This window comes from Schistocerca gregaria, chromosome 8 (genome assembly GCF_023897955.1).
Source record: "Schistocerca gregaria isolate iqSchGreg1 chromosome 8, iqSchGreg1.2, whole genome shotgun sequence".
Classification (NCBI taxonomy): Eukaryota; Metazoa; Arthropoda; class Insecta; order Orthoptera; family Acrididae; genus Schistocerca; species Schistocerca gregaria.
The window spans coordinates 374,265,429-374,292,636 of NC_064927.1; the positions used below are offsets into that span (position 1 = coordinate 374,265,429).

General features: G+C 37.5%; 1 protein-coding gene across 1 annotated transcript in view; it reads left to right on the forward strand.

Moving 5' to 3' along the window:
• Positions 1-27,208, forward strand: part of LOC126285203 (sentrin-specific protease 1-like) — a 249,220-nt gene that overhangs the window by 148,278 nt on the left and 73,734 nt on the right. The window contains exon 2 of the mRNA XM_049984508.1: positions 4,685-4,821. Coding sequence (XP_049840465.1) covers positions 4,716-4,821 — 106 coding nt within the window. The 5' untranslated portion in view covers positions 4,685-4,715. The remainder of the gene's footprint in view (positions 1-4,684; positions 4,822-27,208) is intronic.

Below are 27,208 nucleotides of genomic sequence, written 5' to 3' on the forward strand. Positions count from 1 at the left end.
TATTTTATTCACTTTGACAAGTTCAGTATCATGAATGTCATAAATAAGTAAGTAAGTAAGTAAATTAATTAATTAATTAATTAATTTGATGATATCTTAACACATGCACTGTAATTCTTGAATCTTCTTCTTGTCAGTGTTTTCCATACATAACTTTTTTCACCAATTCTGTGGAGAACCACCTCATTCCTAATCTTATCAGTCCATCTAATTGTCAACATTCTGTTACACCACATCTCAAATCCTTCAATTCGCTTGTTCTGGTTTTTCCACAGTCCATGTTTTACTACCATACATTGCTGCATTCCAACCATACATTGCTGCATTCCAACCATACATTGCTGCATTCCAACCATACATTGCTGCATTCCAACCATACATTGCTGCATTCCAACCATACATTGCTGCATTCCAAACATACATTGCTGCATTCCAACCATACATTGCTGCATTCCAACCATACATTGCTGCATTCCAACCATACATTGCTGCATTCCAACCATACATTGCTGCATTCCAACCATACATTGCTGCATTCCAACCATACATTGCTGCATTCCAACCATACATTGCTGCATTCCTACCATACATTGCTGCATTCCTACCATACATTGCTGCATTCCTACCATACATTTTCACAAATTTCTGCCTCACATTGAAGCATGTGTTTGATACTACTGGAATACCCTTTTTGCCAGTTCTACTCTGCTTCTCATGTAATTCCTGCTCCATCCATAATGGGTAATTTTTGGTTCCTAGGTACCAGAATTCGTTATCATCACCTACTTTGTGGTGACAAATTCTGATAAGTTTCTCGCTGTTCTCTTTCTTGATACACTTAATTAATTTCATCTTTCTTCGTTTTACTCTCAATCCATATTCCATACTCAATAGACTATTCATTCCATTCGAAAGATCATGTAATTCTTCTGCACTTTCACAGAGGATAGTAATGTCATCTGCAAATCTTAGCACTGATGTCCTATCACCACAAATTTTAATCCTGCTCTTAAACTTTCTTCATTGCTGTAATTGCTTCTTCGAATCATATGCTGAATGGTAGAGGAAAAGGACTATATCCATTACTTGCACCCCTTTTTAATCTGGTCACTTTAATCTTGGTTTTCCAATCTCATTGTTCCCTCTTCATTGTTTGTATTGTATATTACCCATTTCCCCCCTATAGCTTCCCTCTGTTTCTCATAATTTCACACACCTTGCACCATTTGATATACTTCTGCAGGCTTGCAGATCCTATGAATGTGTTTTCATTTTTCTTGTGTCTTGCTTCTATTATCAATGGCAACATCAGAACTGCTGCTCTGGTGCCTTTACCTTTCACAAAGGCAAATTTATAATCTTCTAGTAGGTCATCAATTTTATTTTCTGTTCTTCTGTATATTATTTTTGTCAGCAACTTCAGTGTTTGATCTGTAGCACTGATTGTGCAATAATTCCCACACTTGTTGGCCCTTGCAATCTTCATAATTGTGTGGATAATGATTCTCCAAAAGTGTGATGCTATATTACCAGTCCCATACACTCTGCACACAAACAAGAATAGTTGTTTTGTTGCTACTTGCCCCAATGATTCCAGAAGTTCTAATGGAATATTATCTATGCATTGAGCCCTCTTTGATAAGTTGTTCACAGCATTTTTAAATTCTGATGGTAATACTGTATCCCATATCTGTTTCTCTTCTGCCAAGTCTCTGCTATCTCCCCTATATTTAACACCGGAATTACCATTGCACTCTTAGCGTTACCATCCTTGCTTTTAATTTCACCAAAGCTTCTTTTACTGTATGCTGGGTCAGTCCTCTTGACAATAACTTTTTCTTTATTTCTTAACATTTTTCACACAGCCATTTTACCTTAGCTTCCCTGTATTTCCTAAGTCTCATATTCCTACATTGCTGACTTGCCCAAAACATTTTTGTACTTCCTTCTTCAGTCAATCAACTGAATTATTTCTTTTGTTATCCATGATTTCCTCACAATTTTCTTCCTTATGTCTGTGCTGTTTATTCTTTCTTGTATCTGTGTTGTTTTTCCTTCCTTATACCCATTTTGTTTTTTCTTCCTTATACCCATGTTGCTTTTTATTCCAAATTCTGCCCTTTTTAGATACCTCCATTAATTTTCAGCTGAACTGCCTACTCAGCTATTCATTGCCTCAGTAACTACAGTCTCAGAGAAATTCAAACACAGCTCTTCATTTCTTAGTACTACCATATCCCACTTCTTTACCCATTCATTTTTCCTAACTAGTCTCTTAAACTTCAGCCTGTTCTTCATAATTCCTAAAGTGTGCTCTGAAGTTACATCTTGCCCTAAGCATACCTTACAATCCAATATCTCATTTTGGACACTCTTCCTAACCACAATGTAAGCGAAGTGAAACCTCTCCACATCTCTCAGCCTTTCCTGAGTATACCACCTCCTCTTCTGTTTCTTGAACAGAGTATTTACTACTACTACTACTACTACTACTACTACCACTACCACCACTACCACTACCACCTGAAATTTATTGGAGAACTCAGTTAGTCATTCTCCTCTCTCATCCCTACAACCAAACTCATATTTTCCTGTAACCCTGTCTTCTACCTCTTCCCCTACAACTGCATTCCACTCTCCTGTAACTATTAAATTTTCATCTTCTTTTAAGTACAGAATTACCTACTCAGTATCCTTATATACTTTCTCTCTCTCTCTTCATCTTCTGTTTGTGACATCAGCATGTATGGCTGAACTTTTGTTGTCAGTGTTGGTTTGCTGTTGATTCTGATAACAACCCTATCACTGAACTGTTCACAGTAACACATTCTGCCCTACTTTCATATTAAAAAATGAATTCTCCACCCATTATACCATTTTATGTTGCTATTGATATTACCCCATATCCATCTGACCAGGAATCCTTGTCATCTTTCCATTTCACTTCACTGAGCCCCCACTATATCTAGATTGAGCCTTTGCATTTCCATTTTCATATTCTCTAGCTTCCCTACCATGTTCATACTATTGACGTTCCGCACACTGACTCATATAATGTTATCCTTTTGTTGTTTGTTCGATTTTTTTCTCTTGGCCACCATCTCCTTGGCAGAGCCCTCTCAGAGAGCTGAATGGGGTACTATTCTGTAATCTTTTGCCATTGGAGAGACTTTTGCAGTTATAGGCCACATGCCCTGTGGATACATGTTACTTGCCTTTATTACTTGCACTGAAAAAGTACCACTGATCATTGCATATTCCTCCACTTTTAGGGGAAGAGAGTGCACTGAATTGTAGTCCGCTCCTGTGCCCTCTTTGACAAGACCGTTGCCAGACTGAGGGTGACTTCCTATGCCAGAAGTCTTTGACTGCAATTGCTGATAATTTTTATTCAAAATTTAAGCAGTGGTTGAATTCAAACCTAGGACTGAGGACATTTTGATTACTAGTCAGAGACACTACACCTACACCACAGGTGACATCTACCGTCTGCATGTTACAATATTGTTTTTTACATGGTTCTGTAGCTTACAGCCATACATTGGTCATGTTAAGATTCTGTAATATGAAAACGAAATTGTCTTTATTAAAAAACTTAATTTTTGGCCAGTAGTATTTTGAATTAATGTAAAGAAAAAGGTAGACTGAAAATTCTTGTTACACAGTTTAAGCTTGTAAAGTAGTGGTTCCTTATTTTTGGGTTGTAGAATCTTGCCACTAGTAATATTTAAGATAAAACAAGTTAAAACTGTGGTCTTCATCCTGTACTGCAAAAGAAAAAAAAAGCTTGATAGAACCATAGAGAATTAAGAAAACCATGCAATCAACTGCTTCAGGAAACTGCTGCAAAACTTTCTTTACATGGGTGTAAATTCTTCCACTGTGTTGTTTGTATGTTCTGAAAGGAATATTATTTGTTAGAAGGAACTAGGTAAATTGAATTTACTTATAAAAATATTTCTTTCCAGAATGAATGAAGAAAAACTATGATACACACATTTAACCTACATAACACTTAGACAAAACTGACCCATTAGAAAGAGAGAAAAAAGCTTTATAGAAATTCGTATAAATTTTAAAAAAGACTAATTTTAAAGTAGCTTCCATTAAGTACATGCTACAAAAATGCAAGATATTCCTTTACATTATAAAAAAATCTGAAAATTTGAACAGTAGTAAAGTGCCCACAAAATGGTAACATTTTAAACCAGAATGGAAAACAGAGGAATGTATGGTATGTGGACATTGTCTGTAAAAACACATTGACCATGTGATGGATTGCTTAAAGACTTTATGAATTATTAAAGGTAGGAATATTTAACAGCATGTTGTTGGTAGACATGGTGTGTCAAAAACAATTTTTAATAATGTTGTAATAGGAAAATCTTCACCACTTCCTCACATTAAGCCACACATTTTTCGTCACATAATGACATGATGTTACACTGTGCAAGTTGCCCATGAAATGAGTTACTGAACAACAAAGAGTGGTACAATACATAGGTAGTTCAGTACTAAAAGAGTCTTTCGCCCTTCACATCTTAATTGCTATTTTGAGGACTGCCACGTGAAACACAAGTACTTTGGAAATACATATATATAAACAGCATTATTTCAGTGATAAATGAGTATTAGTAATTATTTTGGTACCCTGTCTTACATTTTTAACTTGAAATTTTTGCAGGTAATTTAAAGAAAACCCAGTTGTGAAAATTATGTTTGGAGATTCGTCACAGAATGAGTCTGCAGTTATCATCATTGACCTCACAGATGAAAATCTTGATTCTTGTAGACTTCATGAAGATGTCAGTTTGGTTTCTGGTAAGGAAGGTTATAACACATTTTTGGTATTTGAACCTGTGATGTTTGCCTGCTGTATGCTTTACTACTCCATTGGTAGTCCTTGGTGTCGATGTACTGTGTTGCTATAATGGCTGGAAAATGGGGATGTGGCGGGTGTGAAAGTTCTACACTGACTGCTTTAAATGATGTAGCAGACAGTTGTGCAGTTGCTTTTCACAGTTCTTTAATTTCGCAGTTCTTTTTATAGTTTCGCAGTTCTTTTTATAGTTTCGCAGTTCTTTTTATAGTTTCGCAGTTCTTTTTATAGTTTCGCAGTTATTTTTATAGTTTCGCAGTTATTTTTATAGTTTCGCAGTTATTTTTATAGTTTCGCAGTTATTTTTATAGTTTCGCAGTTATTTTTATAGTTTCGCAGTTATTTTTATAGTTTCGCAGTTATTTTTATAGTTTTGCAGTTCTTTTTAGTTGCACAGTTCTTTAGTTTCTGTCTTGGGACCAAAAATCAGGCCTTTGTATATCATTAAAATAATACACACTGGAACTATACATTGTTCAATGTTCATGTTAAAGAAATTACAGCTGAAACAACTTCATTCAATTAACTGAATACATAGAAGAATTCTATCTTCTTAACAGTTTCTTCTACTACGAGGGTTAAGCCATATTATTTATTTAAATCAAGAAATTAACAGATATAGTTATGCAAACAATACTTTTGACAAAACTGGTAATTACTTTGGAAATAAGTGCTGGCTTTGCTAACATATTTTTGAATAGAGCCAAATAAATATGTAGAAAATATCAGTGTTTCTTCTTCCAAATGTTTGTAATTAGTACAGAATTTATGCCTGTTTATAAGTCAACAATAGGGTTTGTAAGAAACAATTACTGATTTCATCCTATAACAAAACATGCTAACTAGGAATAGTCAACATAAATTTGGAAATTCATGTCATACAGAAAACTAGATCTGGTGTTGTTTTCTTTAAAACTGATGGCCAAAACAAGAGGGGCAGTTAAAATATCTCAGCTTGCTTCATCACATCACCTCCTCATTGGATTGACCAGACAGATATTGCCAATAGCTAACTGGGCATTTCAGTGACCATAAGTGACCCCAGATGTAGGCTTTAACAATACACACACAAGAAATTGTATTACATACAAAATCTTACCAAAACTACAGTATATATTTTATTTTATACATATATGAAAATCGTCATACGAAATATTTACATACAGTGTATTGTACAATTGTACAAAATATCCACAAGTTATATTTTTGATAACATTTAAGCATCTTTATTGTAAGTGATGTCCTTTTTGGGTAAACAAGGATTACATTCTAAAATTCATATCACTTTATAAAAGTCCTGCGTTGCTTAAACAAATAAATCTTCATGGGTTGCAGAAAGTTAAATTACACTGCGCATTGCAGTTCACTTTTTAGAGAGAAAATTCACACACTCAATGTTTAGTATTTTTCACAATCACTTTCACTCTTTTAATGATCTTTTACACATTTCCTCAAGTTGTCCACACCTTCAACAGATCCAAATGGCAGTTAGTAAGGAAATGCACTGCTGTCAGTTCCCTTGGAGATGGTTCTCCTCTGCCACAGTACATAAAAAACGTCAGACAAAATACCCTATCTTAGTACACTCACATTTACTTCTAAATATAAGGAAAAAAATGTTTAACACTAATGACAAATAATGCTCATTACTTGATAAGCAAATACATTACATAGTCCTCATAACATCACAATAATTAGCACTAAAATTGAGCATAGGGTGTAAGGTGGGGATTAGTAAAAATTTAAAATCAAGTCACAATGTACTACAAAACATTACCCTAGGTCATAACTCTGTCTGAAACTGGTTGAACTTGAAAGATATGGGTCTCTTTCACATTTTCAAAATAGCAAAAACTCAAGATGTGCAGTAGCATATACTTACTGATCATTACTATGAAAAAAGAATATTCACTATCACACAACTTAATTACTACACAAATCAAAATTAAGGGGATGGAAGTTGTACCAAATCATTACCCCACTTCTCTACTCAACTCCGAGCACTACTCTCATTCAACTGTTAAATTAAATCCTCACAAAATGTTACCAAATAGTTGACCTGACAGAATATTCACATGTCTAGCACCATAGTTATCAATTAATCAGCAAAATTATTGTTGTTCATCCCAGTATTATCAATTCAAGCACATAATACCTCAGAACACAAATAGAAGTTTGCAGATAACCTCTTAAGCCAATGATGCAGAATTATATGACTCGTGCCTCACTAGAATTTTACTCTTTCTGTTAAGCTCTCATTCCCAACTGCAGTGTCATAAACCACACAATACACACAGTGCCCAATGTTGCCTAGTTCAAAAATTAATCATCAATACAGTTACACCACATTTGTTTGTATACAGTTACCTTTTTCATTACTCAATCATGTCTGTCAGCTCCATTATTTTACATATTTTTCTTATCTTGTTAGCTAGTGGAGTTTAATTCTCTGTTTACCATGCCTCTTTGTTTGAAAGAAATTTTTTAACCCTGCCATTACCAAGCAGGGTATTCTGACTACCCCAGGTTGATTTTTTTCCCTATAATTATGTTACGTGAAGGGCCACGTGCCTCTGGTATCGTGACTTTGTACTAAAATGATTGACATTAAATTAATACTCACAACTGTGTTTTTTTGGCTTTATCATTGTTATTCAAGTCATTTATTGGTGGAAATGTGAGACTACCCCACTAGGTATGAAGCGTCTTATTTTCTTATTTTGGGAAATACATCTGTCATTCATCTTCTTTCTTTAGTTTTTCCATAGATCCAATGTTTGTTATTGTTGATGGTTACTATTGTTGAGTTGAATTTGACATTAACTGTTGAGCTGACATTACATGAGTCAGTATTTCATCTGCAAGTAAGGATGTACAAAGGACTTTCTAGCAAAGAGATTGTGCAAATTCTACACAATTCTGATGTCAGTGATGATGAAAATGAATGGTACATTGATAATAAACTGAATGAATATATGGAACCTCTTGGAGGAGGAGGAGGAGGAGGAGGAGGGGCTGGAGATTTATTTGTTTCTAGAAGTGGATTACTACAGTTTTCGAGTGAACCACCAAAAGGTGGCCGGCATTGACGTCGCAACTTTTTGAATGTAACACCTGGCCCAGTGAATGACACAGAAACAATCAAATCAGTAGCAGTCATTTTTATTAATTATCTCATCGGAAATTGTGTACATCATTGTAAAAGAAATGAACAGGGAAGCCAAACAAGTAATTTCTTTGTGGAATGTTGCTCATTCTTCGAACAAAATGACTAAGAGAGAGATAAATGAAACTGAAATGTACGCTATATTAGCAATTCTAATAGGAGCTGGTCAAACTCGTGGACATCGCACAAGTGCTTCTGATCTGTGGGGAGGTAGTGTTGCCTTTCAGCAACCATTCTTTTCTGATGGCCATGTCAAGAACCTCCCCATGAACTATGGACCTTGCGTGCCTCAACGATACACATAGCTGCGCCGTAGGAGCAACCACAATGGAGGGGTATCTGTTCAGAGGCCAGATAAATGTGTGCTTCCTGAAGAGGGGCAGCAGCCTTTTCAGCAGTTGCAGGGGCAACAGTCTGGATGATTGACTGATCTGGCCATGTAACACTATTAAAAATGGACTTGCTGTGCTGGTACTTTGAATGGCTGAAAGCAAGGGGAAACAACAGCTGTAATTTTTCTCGGGGGCATGCAGCTTTACTGAACGATTAAATGATGATAGCGACCTCTTGGGTAAAATATTGCGGAGGTAAAATAGTCCCCCATTCGGATCTCCGGGCAGGGACTACTCAAGAGGATGTCATTATCAGGAGAAAGAAAACTGGCATTCTATGGATCGGAGCGTGGAATGTCAGATCCCTTAATTGGGCAGGTAGATTAGAAAATTTAAAAAGGGAAATTGATATGTTAAAGTTAGATATAGTGGGAATTAGTGAAGTTCGGTGGCAGGAAGAGCAAAACTTTTTGTCAGGTGAATACAGGGTTATAAATACAAAATCAAATAGGAGAAATACAGGACTAGGTTTAATAATGAATAAAAAAAATAGGATTACGGGTAAGCTACCACAAACAGCATAGTGAACGCATTGTGGCCAAGATAGATACGAAGCCCACACCTACCACATGACTACAAGTTTATATGCCAACTAGCTCCGCAGATGATAAAGAGATTGATGTAATGTATGATGAGATAAAAGAAATTATTCAGGTAGTGAAGGGAGATGAAAATTTAATAGTCATGAGTGACTGGAAATCGTCAGTAGGAAAAGGGAGAGAAGGAAACATAGTAGGTGAATATGGATTGGGTCTAAGAAATGAAAGACGAAGCCACCTGTTAGAATTTTGTGAAGAGCATAACTTAATCACAGCTAACACTTGGTTCAAGAATCATGAAAGAAGGTTGTATACATGAAAGAATCCTGCAGATACTAAAAGGTATCAGACAGATTATATAATGGTAAGACAGAGATTTAAGAACCAGGTTTTAAATTGTAAGACATTTCCAGTGGCAGATGTGGCCTCTGACCACAATCTATTGGTTATGAACTGTAGATTAAAACTGAAGAAAATGCAAAAAGTTGGGAATTTAAGGAGATGGTACCTGGATAAGCTGACTAAACCAGAGGTTGTACAGAGTTTCAGGGAGAGCATAGGGGAACAATTGACAGGAATGGGGGAAAGAAATACAGAAGAAGAAGAATGGGTAGCTTCGAGGGATGAAATAGGGAAGGCAGCAGAGGATCAAATAGTTAAAAAGATGAGGGCTGGTAGAAACCCTTGGGTAACAGAAGAAATATTGAATTTAATTAATGAAAGGAGAAAATATAAAAATGCAGTAAATGAAGCAGGCAAAAAGGAATACAAATGTCTCAAAAATGAGATCGACAGGAAGTGCAAAATGGCTAGAGGACAAATGTAAGGATGTAGAGGCTTATCTCACTAGGGATAAGATAGATAATGCCTACAGGAAAATTAAAGATACGTTTGGAGACAAGAGAACCTCTTGTATGAATATCATGAGCTCAGATGGAAACCCAGTTCTAAGCAAAAAAGGGAAAGTACAAAGGTGGAAGGAGTATATAGAGGGTCTATACAAGGGTGACGCACTTGACAATATTATGGAAGGTGGTAGATGAAGATGAAATGGGAGATATGATACTGCATAAAGAGTTTGACAGAGTACTGAAAGACCTGAGCGAAACAAGCCCCGGGAGTAGACAACATTCCATTAGAACTGCTGACAGCCTTGGGAGAGCCAGCCCTGACAAAACTGTACCATCTGGTGAGCAAGATGTATGAAACAGGCAAAATACCCTCAGACTTCAAGAAGAATATAATAATTCCAATCCCAAAGAAAGCAGGTGTTAACAGATGTGAAAATTACCTATTTATCAGTTTAGTAAGTCATAGCTGCAAAATACTAACGCGAATTCTTTAAGATGAATGGAAAAAGTGATAGAAGCCGACCTTGGTGAAGATCAGTTTGGATTCCATAGAAATGCTGGAACATGTGAGGCAATACTGATCCTACGACTTATCTTAGAAGCAAGATTAAGGAAAGGCAAACCTACATTTCTAGCATTTGTAGACTTGGAGAAAGCTTTTGACAATGTTGTATTGAATACTCTCTTTCAAATTCCGAAGGTGGCAGGGGTAAAATACAGGGAGTGAAAGGCTATTTACAATTTGTGCAGAAACCAGATGGCAGTTACAAGAGTCAAGGGGCATGAAAGGGAAGCAGTGGTTGGGAAGGGAGTGAGACAGGGTTGTAGCCTATCCCCAATGTTATTCAATCTGTATATTGAGCAAGCCATAAAGGAAACAAAAGTTTGGAGTAGGTATTAAAATCCATGGAGAAGAAATAAAAACTTTGAGGTTTGCCAATGACATTGTAATTCTGTCAGAGACAGCAAAGGACTTGGAAGAGCAGTTGAACGGAATGGATAGTGTCTTGAAAGGAGGATATAAGATGAACATCAACAAAAGCAAACAAGAATAATGGAATGTAGCTGAATTAAGTTGGGTGATTCAGATGGTATTAGATTAGGAAATGAGACACTTAAAGTAGTAAAGGAATTTCGCTATTTGGGGAGCAAAATAACTTATGATGGTAGAAGTAGAGAGGATATAAAATGTAGACTGGCAATGGCAAGGAAGTTGTTTCTAAAGAAGAAAAATTTGTTAACATCGGGTATAGATTTAAATGTCAGGAAGTCGTTTCTGAAAGCATTTGTATGGAGTGTAGCCATGTATGGAAGTGATACGTGAACAATAAATAGAGAACAGAAACTTTCAAAATGTGGTGCTACAGAAGAATGCTGAAGATTAGATGGGTAGATCACATACCTAATGAGGAGGTATTGAATAGAATTGGGGAGAAGAGGAGCTTGTGGCACAACTTGAATAGAAGAAGGGATCAGTTGGTAGGACATGTTCTGAGACATCAAAGGATCACCAATTTAGTTTTGGAGGGCAGCGTGGAGGGTAAAAATGGTAGAGGGAGACCAAGAGATGAATACACTAAGCAGATTCAGAAGGATAGGATAGAGTAGCATGGAGAGCTGCATCAAACCAGTCTCAGGACTGAAGACTACAATGACAACAATGTCAAGAAATTGATTTTTGTCCATACTGAAATTCTTGCAATTTGACAACAGAGACATAAGAGCTCAGAGAATTGAAGAAGCCAAGAACAAGATACAAGCCATCAGGTTAGTGTTCGACAAATTTCAAATTAACTTGTGCAAGAACTTCTGTCCCTATGAATATGTGACAATTGATGAATGTTTAGCAATGTACCGAGGAAACTGCTCTTTTATGGTTTATAAGAAGAGCAAGCCGCAAGTACGGCATTAAAATTTGGCTTGTGCTGATGTGAAAACCTTACTTATTATGGATCCAAATTTACACAGGAATGGTGGACAGTACTCGGGAAGTGAATCAAGGGTAGAGAGCTGTTTTGGATCTGATGGAACCATTTCTGAATAACGGTCATGGTTAACAACTGATAATTTTTAACCAGTTTTCCATTGGCTGCTGAAGTACTAAATCAAAACACGACATTGGTTGGTTTCCAATAAGAGAGATCCTGAAGAAATTCTTGCCAAACAGAAAGAGAGTAGTAGGTCACTCTTCAATGTTTGGTTTCACAAATGACTTGACCCTAGTTTCCTATGTTCTAAAGAAGGGAAAGGCAGTAATACTACTCTCCACTCGGCATAATGAGAGACAAGTGAGTGGTGAATGAAGTGAACACAAAACCGAAATCATACTGCACTAAACAACACCATAGGTTCTGTAGATAATGGGGACAAAATGACAAGAGAATTCAGTTGTGTTAGAGGAATGAGGCAGTGGCCACTAAGAATCTTCATTGACATGATAGATACTGCATCACTGAATGGATATTTTCTTTACACTCAAAGATTTCCTGAACGGCAGAACAACAACAGAAGACAACGTAAACTCTTCACGACTGAACTGGCGTTTAGACTCGGCAAATGCAACATGGAAGAAAGAGCCAAAAATATCAACGGTCTTCATAAAGATGTAAAAGATTTACTGAAAGCTTGTGGTATTGCAATTCCTGCAGTAGTGATCCAGAGCCAGTGTTCCAAGTTATCAACGCCACAACAATGTCAAGATTGCAAGAGAAACTAAGATAGGAAAACAAGATTCTGTTGTGCAATGTGCAAGAAACCTGTTTGTAATATACACAGAGAAGAAATTGTTACCGTGAAGTGCATGCAGTGTAAAAATGTACTTGACTGAAAAGTTGAAAAAAGTTTTGTGTTATTTTACTGCACTGACTGTTGAGGTACATAGATTATTAATTTTCTGTTCATTGAGTACTGAATTTAGTGAAAGATAAAAAAAAATTATACTTCTTATCTGTGATCTGATTAAATACTTCCAATTGCCTGAAAAGCTGTGTTTCAATACTAAATAAAACCATTCAAAGGAAATAACGAAATCTGAGAACAAATATTACAATAAAACACAAAACTCTTTGGGGCAGTCCAAATACCCCACTTGGTAAAATAGAGGTGTGAAAAAGCTTGGTAACAGGGAAATAACTTTACTTTCTTCCATCCTCTTACTCCCTTACTTGTCTCTAACATAACCTAATATAACAATGCCAGAGAAGGAAAGTTACTACTCACCATATAGAGGAGATGCCGAGTCGTGATAGGCACAACAAAAAGATTCACACAATTTTAGCTTTCAGCCAGTAAGGCCTTTGTCAGCAGTAGACACGCACATGCACATGCACACACTCACTCTCTCTCTCACACACACACACACACACACACACACACACACACTCACACCTAATATAATATATGCATACCGGGTGATCAAAAAGTCAGTATAAATTTGAAAAGTTAATAAACCACGGAATAATGTAGATAGAGAGGTAAAAATTGACACACATGCTTGGAATGAAATGCAGTTTTATGAGAAAGCTCCCAAAATGTCCAAAAGTTGGTGCTGAACAGCAAAACATCAGTGACTGCACATTACAATAGTGTATAAAAGGAGCTGTAATGAGAGAGAGAATCACATGCACCAGCAGTTGCAGCATGTTGATGTTACCTGAAAAGGTGCTTTTAGTGAAGCTGTATTATCAGAATGGGGCATTTTCTAGTTCAGCATTATGATCCTATCTCCATAGGAAACGGATTCAAAGGGGTATAGGTCCGTTGACAAATGCAGCTGTGGCAAGAATGATTTTGAAGTTCAAAGCCACAGGTTGTTTAGACAATAGATCCCATAGCGTCCAACTGAGCACAAGGCGTATTGCTGCTGAGAAAGTTCAAGAAGAAATGGAAACTGTAGCGGGTTCGTCTATGTGTGGGGAAGTCAGTGCTCATGCAGTTGCGCGTTGCACTGACATTTCATACACTACTGTTTGGTTGGCACTTAGGTGTACCCTCCAATGCTATGCATACAAAATCCATTGGCATCAAGAACTGTTACCTGGTGATTTAGTGAAGCAGAGGGCAATTGTGGTGTGGGTGTTTCAAAAGATAGCAGAAGATGACAATTGGTTGAGTAACGTGTTGTGGGCTGACAAAGCTCATTTCACACTCTGAGTGTCTGTCAGTGCCCACAACTGCAGAATTTGGGCTATCAAAAATCCTAGGACTGTTGTGGAAACTCCATTGCACGACAAGAAAGTCATGGTATGGGTTGGATTTACCACATCTACTGTTATTGGTTCAAAATGGTTCAAATGGCTCTGAGCACTATGGGACTCAACTGCTGTGGTCATTAGTCCCCTAGAACTTAGAACTACTTAAACCTAACTAACCTAAGGACATCACACACATCCATGCCCGAGGCAGGATTCGAACCTGCGACCGTAGCAGTCGCACGGTTGTTATTGGTCCTTTTTTCTTCAAGGAAATGCATGATTCTGGTTTTGTAACTGCTACCATGATGGGTGAGAGATACATTGATATGTTATGGAACTGCAACATCCCCAGCCTGGCTAATAAACACGTGCTGGAACGTACGAAGTTTATGCAGGATGGCACTCCACCCCATATTGCTAGACACGTGAAATATCTCTTGTGAGCTTCGTTTGGTGATGATCATGTACTCAGCTACCACTTCCATCATGCTTGGCCTCCCAGGTCCCCAGACCTCAGTCCATGCGATTATTAGCTTTGGGGTTACCTGAAGTTGCAAGTGTATTGTGATCAACTGACATCTCTAAGAATGCTGAAAGACAACATCCGACACCAATACCTCACCATAACTCAGGACATGCTTTACAGTGCTGTTCACAACATTATTCCTCGACTACAGCTATTGTTGAGGAATGATGGAATGATGGTGGACATATTGAGAATTTCCTGTAAAGAACATCATCTTTCCTTTGTCTTACTTTGTTATGCTAATTATTGCTATTCTCATCAGATGAAGCGCCATCTATCGAACATTTTTTGAACTTTTGTATTTTTTGGTTCTAATATAACCCCATGTCATTCCAAGCATGCGTGTCAATTTGTACCCCTCTATCTACATTATTCCGTGATTTATTCAGTTTTCAAAGTTATACTGAGTTTTTGATCACCCGATAGATACACTGGAGAAACTTTCTCTAAAATATGCCTATACTAAAGTATGCTGCTGTACCAAATCACATGACAGTCAAAGAAAGAATGTTCCTGATTCACTTATAAACTACAGATAGGATAGGAGAAGAGTTTGACTGCCTCAGGAAACATGAAAAATGAGACAGACACCTGGTGTAAGCATTATCATTATCACCACATAATGAATCCAATAGAATGTTGAACCCTCTACTTGTTTGTAGGTCTTACTTCTGGTTCAATACACATTATAGTAAGTTCATCTCTTTGCTGCCCACATCATCATTCAACATCTCACTATAATTAGTAATTACACTCATCTTACTACTATCATTTACATTACTCTTACCGGTGATTTACAGCACATTTATATACAAGGGACTATTCAGCACTACCTCCTCTAGTGCAAGCCAAAATTGGAATATTATCTAGTTTAAATGGTTTGATGCAGAGTTAAAATCATCTCTTCCATTTCTGTTACTTAAATTTCTCCTAACATTTCTGTGCCTATTCTGGCTATCCTCCACCCAACCATTCCTTGAATTTCTACTGTAATTATTCCTGTTTATCCTGTTTACCTGAAATTCTCTCCCTGATTGTAGGAGGAATATTGATGACCATAATCAATCTTCCACTGAGGGCTTCACCCTCTCCACTTTATGAAGATAATTCAAGAAATCACTCATATTATCTCTAGGGGCAGGTGAAAGCAATTCTCTAGCTTTTTGAGTCAACTTAGTCTCTAAACCCATAATTATTGATTCCAGATATTTCAGTTTGTTTATCCAAAGCTGACAGAAAGTTTTCACGGTACACTTCCTAGAGACAAATCTCTCTCCTCCTCAAAATTCACTCAATATTCTCTGCTACTTCTCTTTGGACCAATATTCATCTAAAAATGCTTTCTCAAAGCTTTGCCATGAAGTACAGCTATCAGCTACCTGAGCTACCCAGTCAAAAGTGTCCCCTTTCAAAAACCTCTCACAAATGACATTTACTCTTTGTCATTCCATGTTTCAGGTATATCATTAAATTCCCTAATGAAATCCAGTGGATGCGCTTCCCTATATGGTTCAAAATTATTAAATTTCTTACAACTAACAAATAAAGCACTGTTTGGAACATGACATACTCTATGGTTTAGATTTTGCACCTCTCCCATCTTTTTCTCTATTTCAGCCAATTTTGAATCTACATTTTTATTTACTTTTACCAGTTTTTCCTCTACCACTACTGCACACTTGGTTTCTACCTCTGTTTCAAAATCATTATTAATCTGACTGATTTGGTTCTCAAGTTGAACCCTATTTTCAGCAAAAAAAAAAAAAAAAAAAAAAAAAAAAAAAAAAAAAATCTTCGCAGCTTTGATATCATTACACTGTTTTTGTAAGCCTCCATGCTCATATTATAGTCTTCACAAAGCTTCTTTCTCTCTTCTACACACTTACTACTCATTAATATTAATTTCTCATTAGTGATATGTTCTACTTTCGTTATCTTTTAATCACAATCTTTAGCTACCACCTCAACCTTGTTATTTAGCAAGGTGACTACCTGAATCTCCTCTATAATTTGTTTCTTCAGTTCATCCTTTAAGCTAACCATGTCAGTTCTAATGCTATCAGTTTCCTTTTGCACTCTATAATGTATTCTTTCATACTATTTTCCACCCTACCAATGCCTTATTTTGTACACATACTACTCACAATTTACCATGACATCACTTCCAGTTTTTGGTCTGCTATAACATGTTGCCCCCCCCCCCCCCCATGAACCATGGACCTTGCCGTTGGTGGGGAGGCTTGCGTGCCTTAGCAATATAGATGGCCGTACCGTAGGTGCAACCACAACGGAGGGGTATCTGTTGAGAGGCCAGACAAACGTGTGGTTCCTGAAGAGGGGCAGCAGCCTTTTCAGTAGTTGCAGGGGCAACAGTCTGGATGATTGACTGATCTGGCCTTGTAACATTAACCAAAACGGCGTTGCTGTGCTGGTACTGCGAACGGCTGAAAGCAAGGGGAAACTACAGCCGTAATTTTTCCCGAGGACATGCAGCTTTACTGTATGATTAAATGATGATGGCATCCTCTTGGGTAAAATATTCCGGAGGTAAAATAGTCCCCCATTCGGATCTCCGGGCGGGGACTACTCAGGAGGATGTCGTTATCAGGAGAAAGAAAACTGGCGTTCTACGGATCGGAGCATGGAATGTCAGATCCCTTAATCGGGCAGGTAGGTTAGAAAATTTAAAAAGGGAAATGGATAGGTTAAAGTTAGATATAGTGGGAATTAGTGAAGTTCGGTGGCAGGAGGAACAAGACTTTTGGTCAGGTGATTACAGGGTTATAAACACAACATCAAATAGGGGTAATGCAGGAGTAGGTTTAATAATGAATAGGAAAATAGGAATGTGGGTAAGCTACTACAAACAGCATAGTGAACGCATTATTGTGGCCAAGATGATACGAAGCCCACACCTACTACAGTAGTACAAGTTTATATGCCAACTAGCTCTGCAGATGACGAAGAAATTGAAGAAATGTACGATGAAATAAAAGAAATTATTCAGATAGTGAAAGGAGACGAAAATTTAATAGTAATGGGTGACTGGAATTCGAGTGTAGGAAAAGGGAGAGAAGGAAACATAGTAGGTGAATATGGATTGGGGCTAAGAAATGAAAGAGGAAGCCGCCTAGTAGAATTTTGTACAGAGCACAACTTAGTCATAGGTAACACTTGGTTTAAGAATCATGAAAGAAGGTTGTATACGTGGAAGAACCCTGGAGATACTAAAAGGTATCAGATAGATTATATAATGGTAAGACAGAGATTTAGGAACCAGGTTTTAAGTTGTAAGACATTTCCAGGGGCAGATGTGGACTCTGACCACAATCTATTGGTTATGACCTGTAGATTAAAACTGAAGAAAATGCAAAAATGTGGGAAATTAAGGAGATGGGACGTGGATAAACTGAAAGAACCAGAGGTTGTACAGAGTTTCAGGGAGAGCATAAGGGAAAAATTGACAGGAATAGGGGAAAGAAATACAGTAGAAGAAGAATGGGTAGCTCTGAGGGATGAAGTAGTGAAGGCAGCAGAGGATAAAGTAGGTAAAAAGACGAGGGCTGCTAGAAATCCTTGGGTAACAGAAGAAATATTGAATTTAATTGATGAAAGGAGAAAATATAAAAATGCAGTAAATGAAGCAGGCAAAAAGGAATACAAACGTCTCAAAAATGAGATAGACAGGAAGTGCAAAATGGCTAAACAGGGATGGCTAGAGGACAAATGTAAGGATGTAGAGGCTTATCTCACTAGGGGTAAGATAGATACTGCCTACAGGAAAATTAAAGAGACCTTTGGAGAGAAGAGAACCACGTGTATGAATATCAAGAGCTCAGATGGCAACCCAGTTCTAAGCAAAGAAGGGAAGGCAGAAAGGTGGCAGGAGTATATAGAAGCTTTATACAAGGGTGATGTACTTGAGGACAATATTATGGAAATGGAAGAGGATGTAGATGAAGACGAAATGGGTGATACTATACTGCGTGAAGAGTTTGACAGAGCACTGAAAGACCTGAGTCGAAACAAGGCCCCCGGAGTAGACAACATTCCATTAGAACTACTGACGGCCTTGGGAGAGCCAGTCCTGACAAAACTCTACCAGCTGGTGAGCAAGATGTATGAGACAGGCGAAATACCCTCAGACTTCAAGAAGAATATAATAATTCCAATCCCAAAGAAAGCAGGTGCTGACAGATGTGAAAATTACCGAACTATCAGTTTAATAAGTCACAGCTGCAAAATACTAACGCAAATTCTTTACAGACGAATGGAAAAACTGGTAGATGCAGACCTCGGGGAGGATCAGTTTGGATTCCGTCGAAATGTTGGAACACGTGAGGCAATACTGACCTTACGAGTTATCTTAGAAGCTAGATTAAGAAAAGGCAAACCTACGTTCCTAGCATTTGTAGACTTAGAGAAAGCTTTTGACAATGTTGACTGGAATATTCTTTTTCAAATTCTAAAGGTGGCAGGGGTAAAATACAGGGAGCGAAAGGCAATTTACAATTTGTACAGAAACCAGATGGCAGTCATAAGAGTCGAGGGGCATGAAAGGGAAGCAGTGGTTGGGAAAGGAGTGAGACAGGGTTGTAGCCTCTCCCCGATGTTATTCAATCTGTATATTGAGCAAGCAGTAAAGGAAACAAAAGAAAAATTTGGAGTAGGTATTAAAATTCATGGAGACGAAGTAAAAACTTTGAGGTTCGCCGATGACATTGTAATTCTGTCAGAGACGGCAAAGGACTTGGAAGAGCAGTTGAACGGAATGGACAGTGTCTTGAAAGGAGGATATAAGATGAACATCAACAAAAGCAAAACGAGGATAATGGAATGTAGTCAAATTAAATCGGGTGATGCTGAGGGAATTAGATTAGGAAATGAGACACTTAAAGTAGTAAAGGAGTTTTGCTATTTAGGAAGTAAAATAACTGATGATGGTCGAAGTAGAGAGGATATAAAATGTAGACTGGCAATGGCAAGGAAAGCGTTTCTGAAGAAGAGAAATTTGTTAACATCGAATATAGATTTAAGTGTCAGGAAGTCATTTCTGAAAATATTTGTTTGGAGTGTAGCCATGTATGGAAGTGAAACATGGACGATAACTAGTTTGGACAAGAAGAGAATAGAAGCTTTCGAAATGTGGTACTACAGAAGAATACTGAAGATAAGGTGGATAGATCACGTAACTAATGAGGAGGTATTGAACAGGATTGGGGAGAAGAGAAGTTTGTGGCACAACTTGACTAGAAGAAGGGATCGGTTGGTAGGACATGTTTTGAGGCATCAAGGGATCACAAATTTAGCATTGGAGGGCAGTGTGGAGGGTAAAAATCGTAGAGGGAGACCGAGAGATGAGTACACTAAGCAGATTCAGAAGGATGTAGGTTGCAGTAGGTACTGGGAGATGAAGAAGCTTGCACAGGATAGAGTAGCATGGAGAGCTGCATCAAACCAGTCTCAGGACTGGAGACCACAACAACAACAATAACATGTTGCCCTTGCTGGCTTATGCTGCTACTAGATTCCTCCCTGTTAACCTGAACAATCTCATCCACTTCAGTACTGTTTTCATCCATTTTGCTCACATCACAGTACAGTGTAGATGACACTTTTATCATCTCATTTAAAATAGGACTTTCGTCCCCATCATTCAAAGTTACATTCAGGTCTGATTTATAGCCACTATCATCTACAGAATCAGTCCCCTGCTGTCCCTTGCCTCCCAACTCACTATCTTATTCATTAAGGCCATTCATTTCTTATCACTTAATACAAAACAACTTTTGCTATGAGATTACCTTACTCTTATGCAGCAGCAGCAGCAGCAGCAGCAGTTGTCATCTCAATTCATTGTCTGCACAGCTGTTGCAAGTTGCAGTTTTCTCAGTGAGTCATCTTGATTATCCCAGTCGGCTGTGCTGATTGGCTGCTCCTGTACTCAATAGCTGCTTCCACAGAACTTGCTTGCTGATTGGCTGCTGTCCTACTGTGGCCATGAAACCCAAGCACTGATTGGCTGTTGCATCTCCTTCGTTAAAATCACTGCACTGTAAACCGCTCTTGAGTTCACTGTTCAAAGTTCACGAGTCCTGGTTTATTGTGCCCACATACAAATAATCCTCACCCCGAAGGGCGCCATATGTGATGTTCACCTGCCTAATTACTCTGTTGATAGTCCTCTGTGTTGATGTACTGTGTTGGTATACAGGCTGAAAAATAGGGGAGTGAAAGTTCAACACCGACTACTTTAAATGATGTAGCTGACAATTGCATAGTTGCTTTTCACAGTTCTTTACTTCCACTGTTCCCACCCCTTTCCACCCCCCACCCCTCCCCACTCACCACCAAATAATACACAGTCACATATCCAGTTCTCTTTTGGTTAACTTTTGATAAACATCAACATACTGCTACAATAGTATACTGTTGTATATCTACAAGCAGTATAAACCTAACCACACGGTTCACAGTTCTTGCAGAATAATATGGTATGTATTGAACAGACACTGTCATTGTTTTAACACATGACCTATTTGTCTTACACTTATTTCACAGTTAAGTTGATGCATTGTTGTTGACCTAACCAGCAGGGTCTCTTGTCTGAAAATCAGCTGTGTACTGGCTGTTTTTGCATCAAAAATCAGTCCTTACAGAAATTACAACTGAAATTATTTCATTCAATTAACTGAATACATAGAAAAATGCTGTCTTTTTAACAGGTTTCTTCTTCTACAAGGGTTAAGCCACATTATTTGTTTAAACACAAAATTAACAGATATATTTATGCCAACAGTTTTTGACAAAACTGGTAATTACTTTGGAATTCAGGGCCGACTTTGCTAACATGTTTTCAAATAGAGCCAAATAAATACTTCAAGAATGTCAGTGTTTGTTTTATAAAATGTTTATATTTAGTACAGAATTTATATTTGTTCATAAGACGGCAATAGAATTTAAATTGTGAAACTATTACTGATTTCATCCTACAACAAAAGATACTATCTAGGAATAGTTAAAATAAATTATGAAGTTTATGTCATACACAATACTAGATCTGGTTTTATATTCTTTAAAACTGAGGGCCAACCTTTCTCTTTTATGAAAATGCAGATTATACAGACTTATGTTAATGGTAACTAGTTAAAAATGAAAAAACAAATTTGAGGCAGATGGTAAAACAAGAGGGGAAGTAAAAATATCCAAGCTTGCTTTGTCACAAACCTCAGTTAACCAGTTTACTCAACTCCCCCCCAAGATTATTCAGCCTGGTGAAAAAAGTCACAATGATCATTGACTAAAAGAAGTTCTTATAAGAAAGTAATTATTCTTCATATTAACAAATGAGGACCTAACACTCCTAATGTGCAAAGTACTATTTCAAAAAATAGCGTTTTATTCAGTCTATTGGTGTTATGTCTCTGCAAGAGTACCGTACGAAAAGCACTTTATCACAAATTCTGTGTAACTACTTTAAGTGGCAGCTAATAGTTGATGTAAGTGCAGTCTACATGACATTCATCAGTCTAAAAGTGTCTCGTAATTAAAAGTGAGTTGCAGTAACCAAACAAACTTGTGCACTATTCTTTTACTATTCTAATCAGTGCCAAGTTACAGCATTTCACTGCCTTGTCTTATTACTCTTGATGCTTCTGCTGGGTTGTGAATGTGTCTTTGCTATGGGAGAACATATTATACATAATCATAGCTATAAATGTTGTGGTTCTGTGAATATTAGATAAAAAAAATGCTTTAGTTAAAGTTGCAGAATAGAAGTTCTGGGTAGACAGTTCCACCAAAATAAAGATTAATAAAGGTAAATGTTTTTTTACAGACCATGACTGTTATCTGGCTTGGAAACAGTGCTGCAATATCTTGTAGTGATCAGTGCCATTCATGGAGGGGTGTGTATCACATATATCAAATATAGAGCACAGAGTAAAGATGTGCATGATCACAATTAGTTTGCAAACATCAGACAACGTGCTGTGGAAAAGTATTACTAAACAGGTTGGGGTCTACCTGCTGGAGAGCATTAGTAATCTCCATGGAGCAAGGAGGAAAGCAACAGCTCTGGTACCATGGAAGATTTCCACTAAATGCAGCAGTTATCAGCCACTAATAAACACTCCAGTATCATAGAGTGAATAACAAGAAATTATGTGTGTAGTGTTAACAAAAGAATATTTTATTTTCAAATAAAATATAACATACCTGTAATAATGAAAATGTGTTGCTGGTATATCCTTTAGGATACCATATGTGTACAACATTAATGCAGGAGTCCTACTGACTAAAGGCAACAGCACAGGGCATATTTTTAATGGGTTTGGTTCAAATACTGCTAGTCACAAGGAGGCAGACTGCTAAATATGAAAATAATGAGGAAAGCAGCCACAAAGCAAGTGGTTATGTAAGGTTCCAATTGGACATAGTACATTTGTTTTAATAAAAACAGCTCCTGTGTTAAAACTTCCGTGTACACATTCATGACAACAGTAAGGCAACAAGGTGAGTATGGTAGGAGGGTGAAGGGTCATGGGTAACAATTAATACAGTGAAACCCTCTTTTTGTGTTTTCATGTGGTCCAGACTTCAAAAACATACAATGCAGGAAAATGCAGAATCGAGCAAATGTTAAAACCCCCTAAAATCCGACCAAAAACATATATAATTGGATTAAAAAAAACATAGTTCTCTCAAATAGATTGCATAAAATCTGTATAAGTGGAGGAAATCAAATATACAATACAATTTTCCTACAGTAGTTTGTGGTAATGAATTTCATCAGTTCTTAAAAAATGACAGATGTAACAGCAAATAAAAACTCATCAATACAATTGGAATTGCAATCAGGGTACAAGGTAATACTTACTTCCTGACACTAAGACAGCAAATTATAAATGGAAACATGCCTCATTGAGAGATGTATCCTTCGAGCTAACCAATAAAAAAGCAAAAATTGATGAACATGGTGAATTAAACTGAAAACAGTGAAGTATGGTGAAAGGCATCAGAAACTAACATTTGGGAGTGTGTGTTTTCCTTCTGTAGCCAATGACACTGTAGTATACTCTGGCGATGCAAGGACAGTGACCTCTTTTCCTTGTTCATTGTGATGAGTGGTAAAATTGGAGCATTCTGCAGTTCTGCCAACATGTGCCATTTGTATTTCGAACTTGATATTTGCTGTAGTGTAAACACAGCAGGTTTTGTAAAAGCACATATACACATAAAAGTTTTTCTTCACATGTGGTACTTATTCATACAAATGAAAATGAAATAAAGTTAAGCTTGCTGTGATTTTAGTGTTTCTTTGTCCCAACATTCTGTTAAGTTTACAACAATCTGTCTGCTATCACAGTACTTTCAACACCATGGAGGACTGTGTTAGATATGAACAAGGCATCAAACAACTGTTCACTGATTGTGCTCTGTTAATTGTGGTGTGACACACAGCACAAGAAGTTGCAGCCTGTGTTGGCTGCAGTCAGTAGAGGCACGATAAGTTGCAGATTTTGTCAACAAGCTCTGAGCATAACCACTGTAAATAAAATTGTACGGTAGTGAAGGATGTATGAAGCATAACTATATAAATTAAACCTAAGTGGAAGTGATGGGCACTCCATTTGCTATACACTGGTAAATCGGCTGTATTTGGGACAAGCCACCTAGTAAACTTGCTGTTGATCACTCTGTATGCTAGAATCCACTGCATTAGCATGACATCACCATGCTATTCTGCAATTGGGGGAGGGAGAAAACAAACATCCAAGATGTTTCAATCCAGCAGTTTTCATTGTATTTCACAGTCTTCAGTTTATTTTCCAATGTAGTGACAAATTTTTCCTACTTTTGAGGTGAAAGAAATATCAAAGTTGTGGTTTTAATGTGTAATTTGTGACAATAGTATGTTAGGAAATGTACCCTCAGTTACATCATACTTCATTGGCAAAAGTTAGTCTTTTCAATTAAGTGCCCTACTCTGTTACCAGTGGCAAAACCCAAATTTATCTAAACAAAGCGGTGAGCCCATTTTACAAGTGATAGTGTGGTGGGGTGGCTGTGATGACTGTTGTGACATACTAGGAGAGACCAAAAAAAAGGGAAATTCATTATAACATCTTTGTTTCTTAATATTTTTATACCAAATTTTGATCAGCTTCAAAGAATTGTCCATTGAGCACAATGAACTTCTTCAAATGATCCTTCCATTGTTCAAAACAATTTTTAATTTTATTCATCAGGATTCTCTTTATTCCTTGGACAGTGAGTTGAGGGGGGGGGGGTTAACAATTGTCATGTTGTTTTTGGTCAAAAACTGCTTTACGGAGAGAGAGAGAATGGTGTCGAAGGGATTGCCATGGTGGAAGAACCAGTCATGTCTGTGCCAATGACCTGACCTTATCTTCTGGATACTCTCTCTCAATCTTTCCAAAATCTCCAAGTAGAGCTCCTGGTTGACAGTTTGACCTGGGGGGGGGGGGGGAGGCATGAATTCCGCATACAGAAAACCTCTGCAATCAAAGAAATAAATGAGCATTTTCTTGAGGTCAGACTTCACATTGCAAGCTTTTTTTAGATGAGGAGAGCCACTAGTCTTCCACTGGTTTGATTGCTGCTTATTTTTTTGGGGGGAGGGGGGGGGGGAGTGGAGGACAAAAGATTCATCAGCAGTAATCACATTGGAAAAAATTTCAGAGCCCTCTTTGAGTTGATTTTGAAGCTCATAACATGACTGAAGGTGATGCTTCCTTTGGTCTTATTTGAGAAGGTGCGGGATAAATTTCTCTGCAACCCTTCTCAGGTGCAAATCTTCAGATAAAATCCTCTGAATAGAATTCCATGATATTACTGGCACCTCATGGAGCTGATCAATGATTCAGCAATGGTCTTCATGAATGAGGCCTTTGATTTTGTAGATGTTTTCATTTCTTAACATTGAGGAGTGTCCTAAACGGGGTTGGTCTTCAGTTGACATTTCTCCATCTTTAAAATGTGAAAACCACTCTTAGACTCTGGTATTACTTAGGGCAACATCCCCAAAAGCAGTCTTAAACATTACAATTGCTTAAAAAAAAGAAAAGAAAGAAAAGAAAGAAAAAACCTCATAGGTAAACCAATGCACTCACAGCAACACAACGTAACACACTGATTCAGGTGGTGCGACCGTAATGGACACCTAATTGGATAGTGGCTTTCCCCACTCTCAGCCCCCCCCCCCCCCACCCCTCCCCTCCCTCCCAACCGCAGTCCAGTTCCCTTTACTTTTGGATCCCCACTCATAATAAATTGCCAGCCAACAAGAGTTCACTAGCCAGAAATGACCAATGTTTCCATATTCTTTGAGACTTGGTATCTGAATCTAAAAGGTTGACAATTGATATTATTGTTGTTTACTATACAAAAGAAAAGATGGTGGATGGGCCCCTTCATCAGATATTGGCTAGGTCTGGGACATTTATAATTGACTGCCATATTTTTCCATTACTATTACAACTCAGTAGCAGTTGTATCATAATTGTATGGTGAAGCTAAATGTTGCAAGTTCTGTTGGCAGTTCTGATAGTGGATTACATCAGCATTTACTCTATCATGTCTCCCTTCTCCACAATGGACTAAAATAGTCCCTTAATGCCACCACCAGTGGTGTTGTGAGCCGTCTGTCTCTTGTGCCACTTACAACTCGTTCACTAACATTAAATGTCAACAGGAATAAAACAAACAAAGTCAAGTGAATCATTCAGTAATAAAATTGAACCAAGGTAAACTTCACTGGAAAGCAATGTAAAACAGGGAAGTTTTAGCATCGATCTTATGGGTTCCTCACAAGGGCTACTAATTTGTGGTTGTTCCTTCAGATATTTGCAAATTCTTTTTGCAGTGTGTAGTGAGAGTTGGCCAAAACAGGTACTGCTCACCGTGTTTTTCATGTGATTCTCAGTCTCTACAGAAATTGTCAGTTTTTTTCCTGTTACCACCAAAATAACTTCTAAAGCAGAATTTTCTGTGCCCATTCAATAGAGCAGTCCCACATTAATTAAGTTCAATATTTGTTTTAGAAGTACGAATTAACAGATAAAGTAAAACATAAAGAATAACCAGTTCTCCAGTATTTACAACCACCCTACAGTCCTATGGTGACTGCTACCACCATGCAGCAGCATGCTTTTCATTTTCTACTGGAGTGCTGGTTATTCATTGTGTTTTACTGTCCCTGTTAATTCATAACAATAAGATGAATATCACACTAGACTAATTTAGGGCACCTATTTTGGCTAATAATGTGACATTCTGTTTTAAAAATAATTTTGTTCATAACAGAAAAGAAACCAATGCTTTCCATATACATTGGGCATCATGTGACAGATGTGATTAGCAGTATTTGTTTGGGCTGCTACTTCATGTTGGTTGAAAGCTGTCAAAAGCACTGCCAGATATCAAGGATTTCCTTCAGCTAACCTGACTGTAGAAGTGCCATAGTAGTAACAAATAAATGTTTGAAGACTTAATGCAATATGACTATTTTTCGGGTGACTCAGTGATTGACATCATATCTCCTGAATTGTGTGTGCTACCACATTACAGTTTGTAGGCGCATTTAATAGAATATGTGGATACTGTCTGTGAAATTTATTGCAAATAGTTTTAGTTGCACC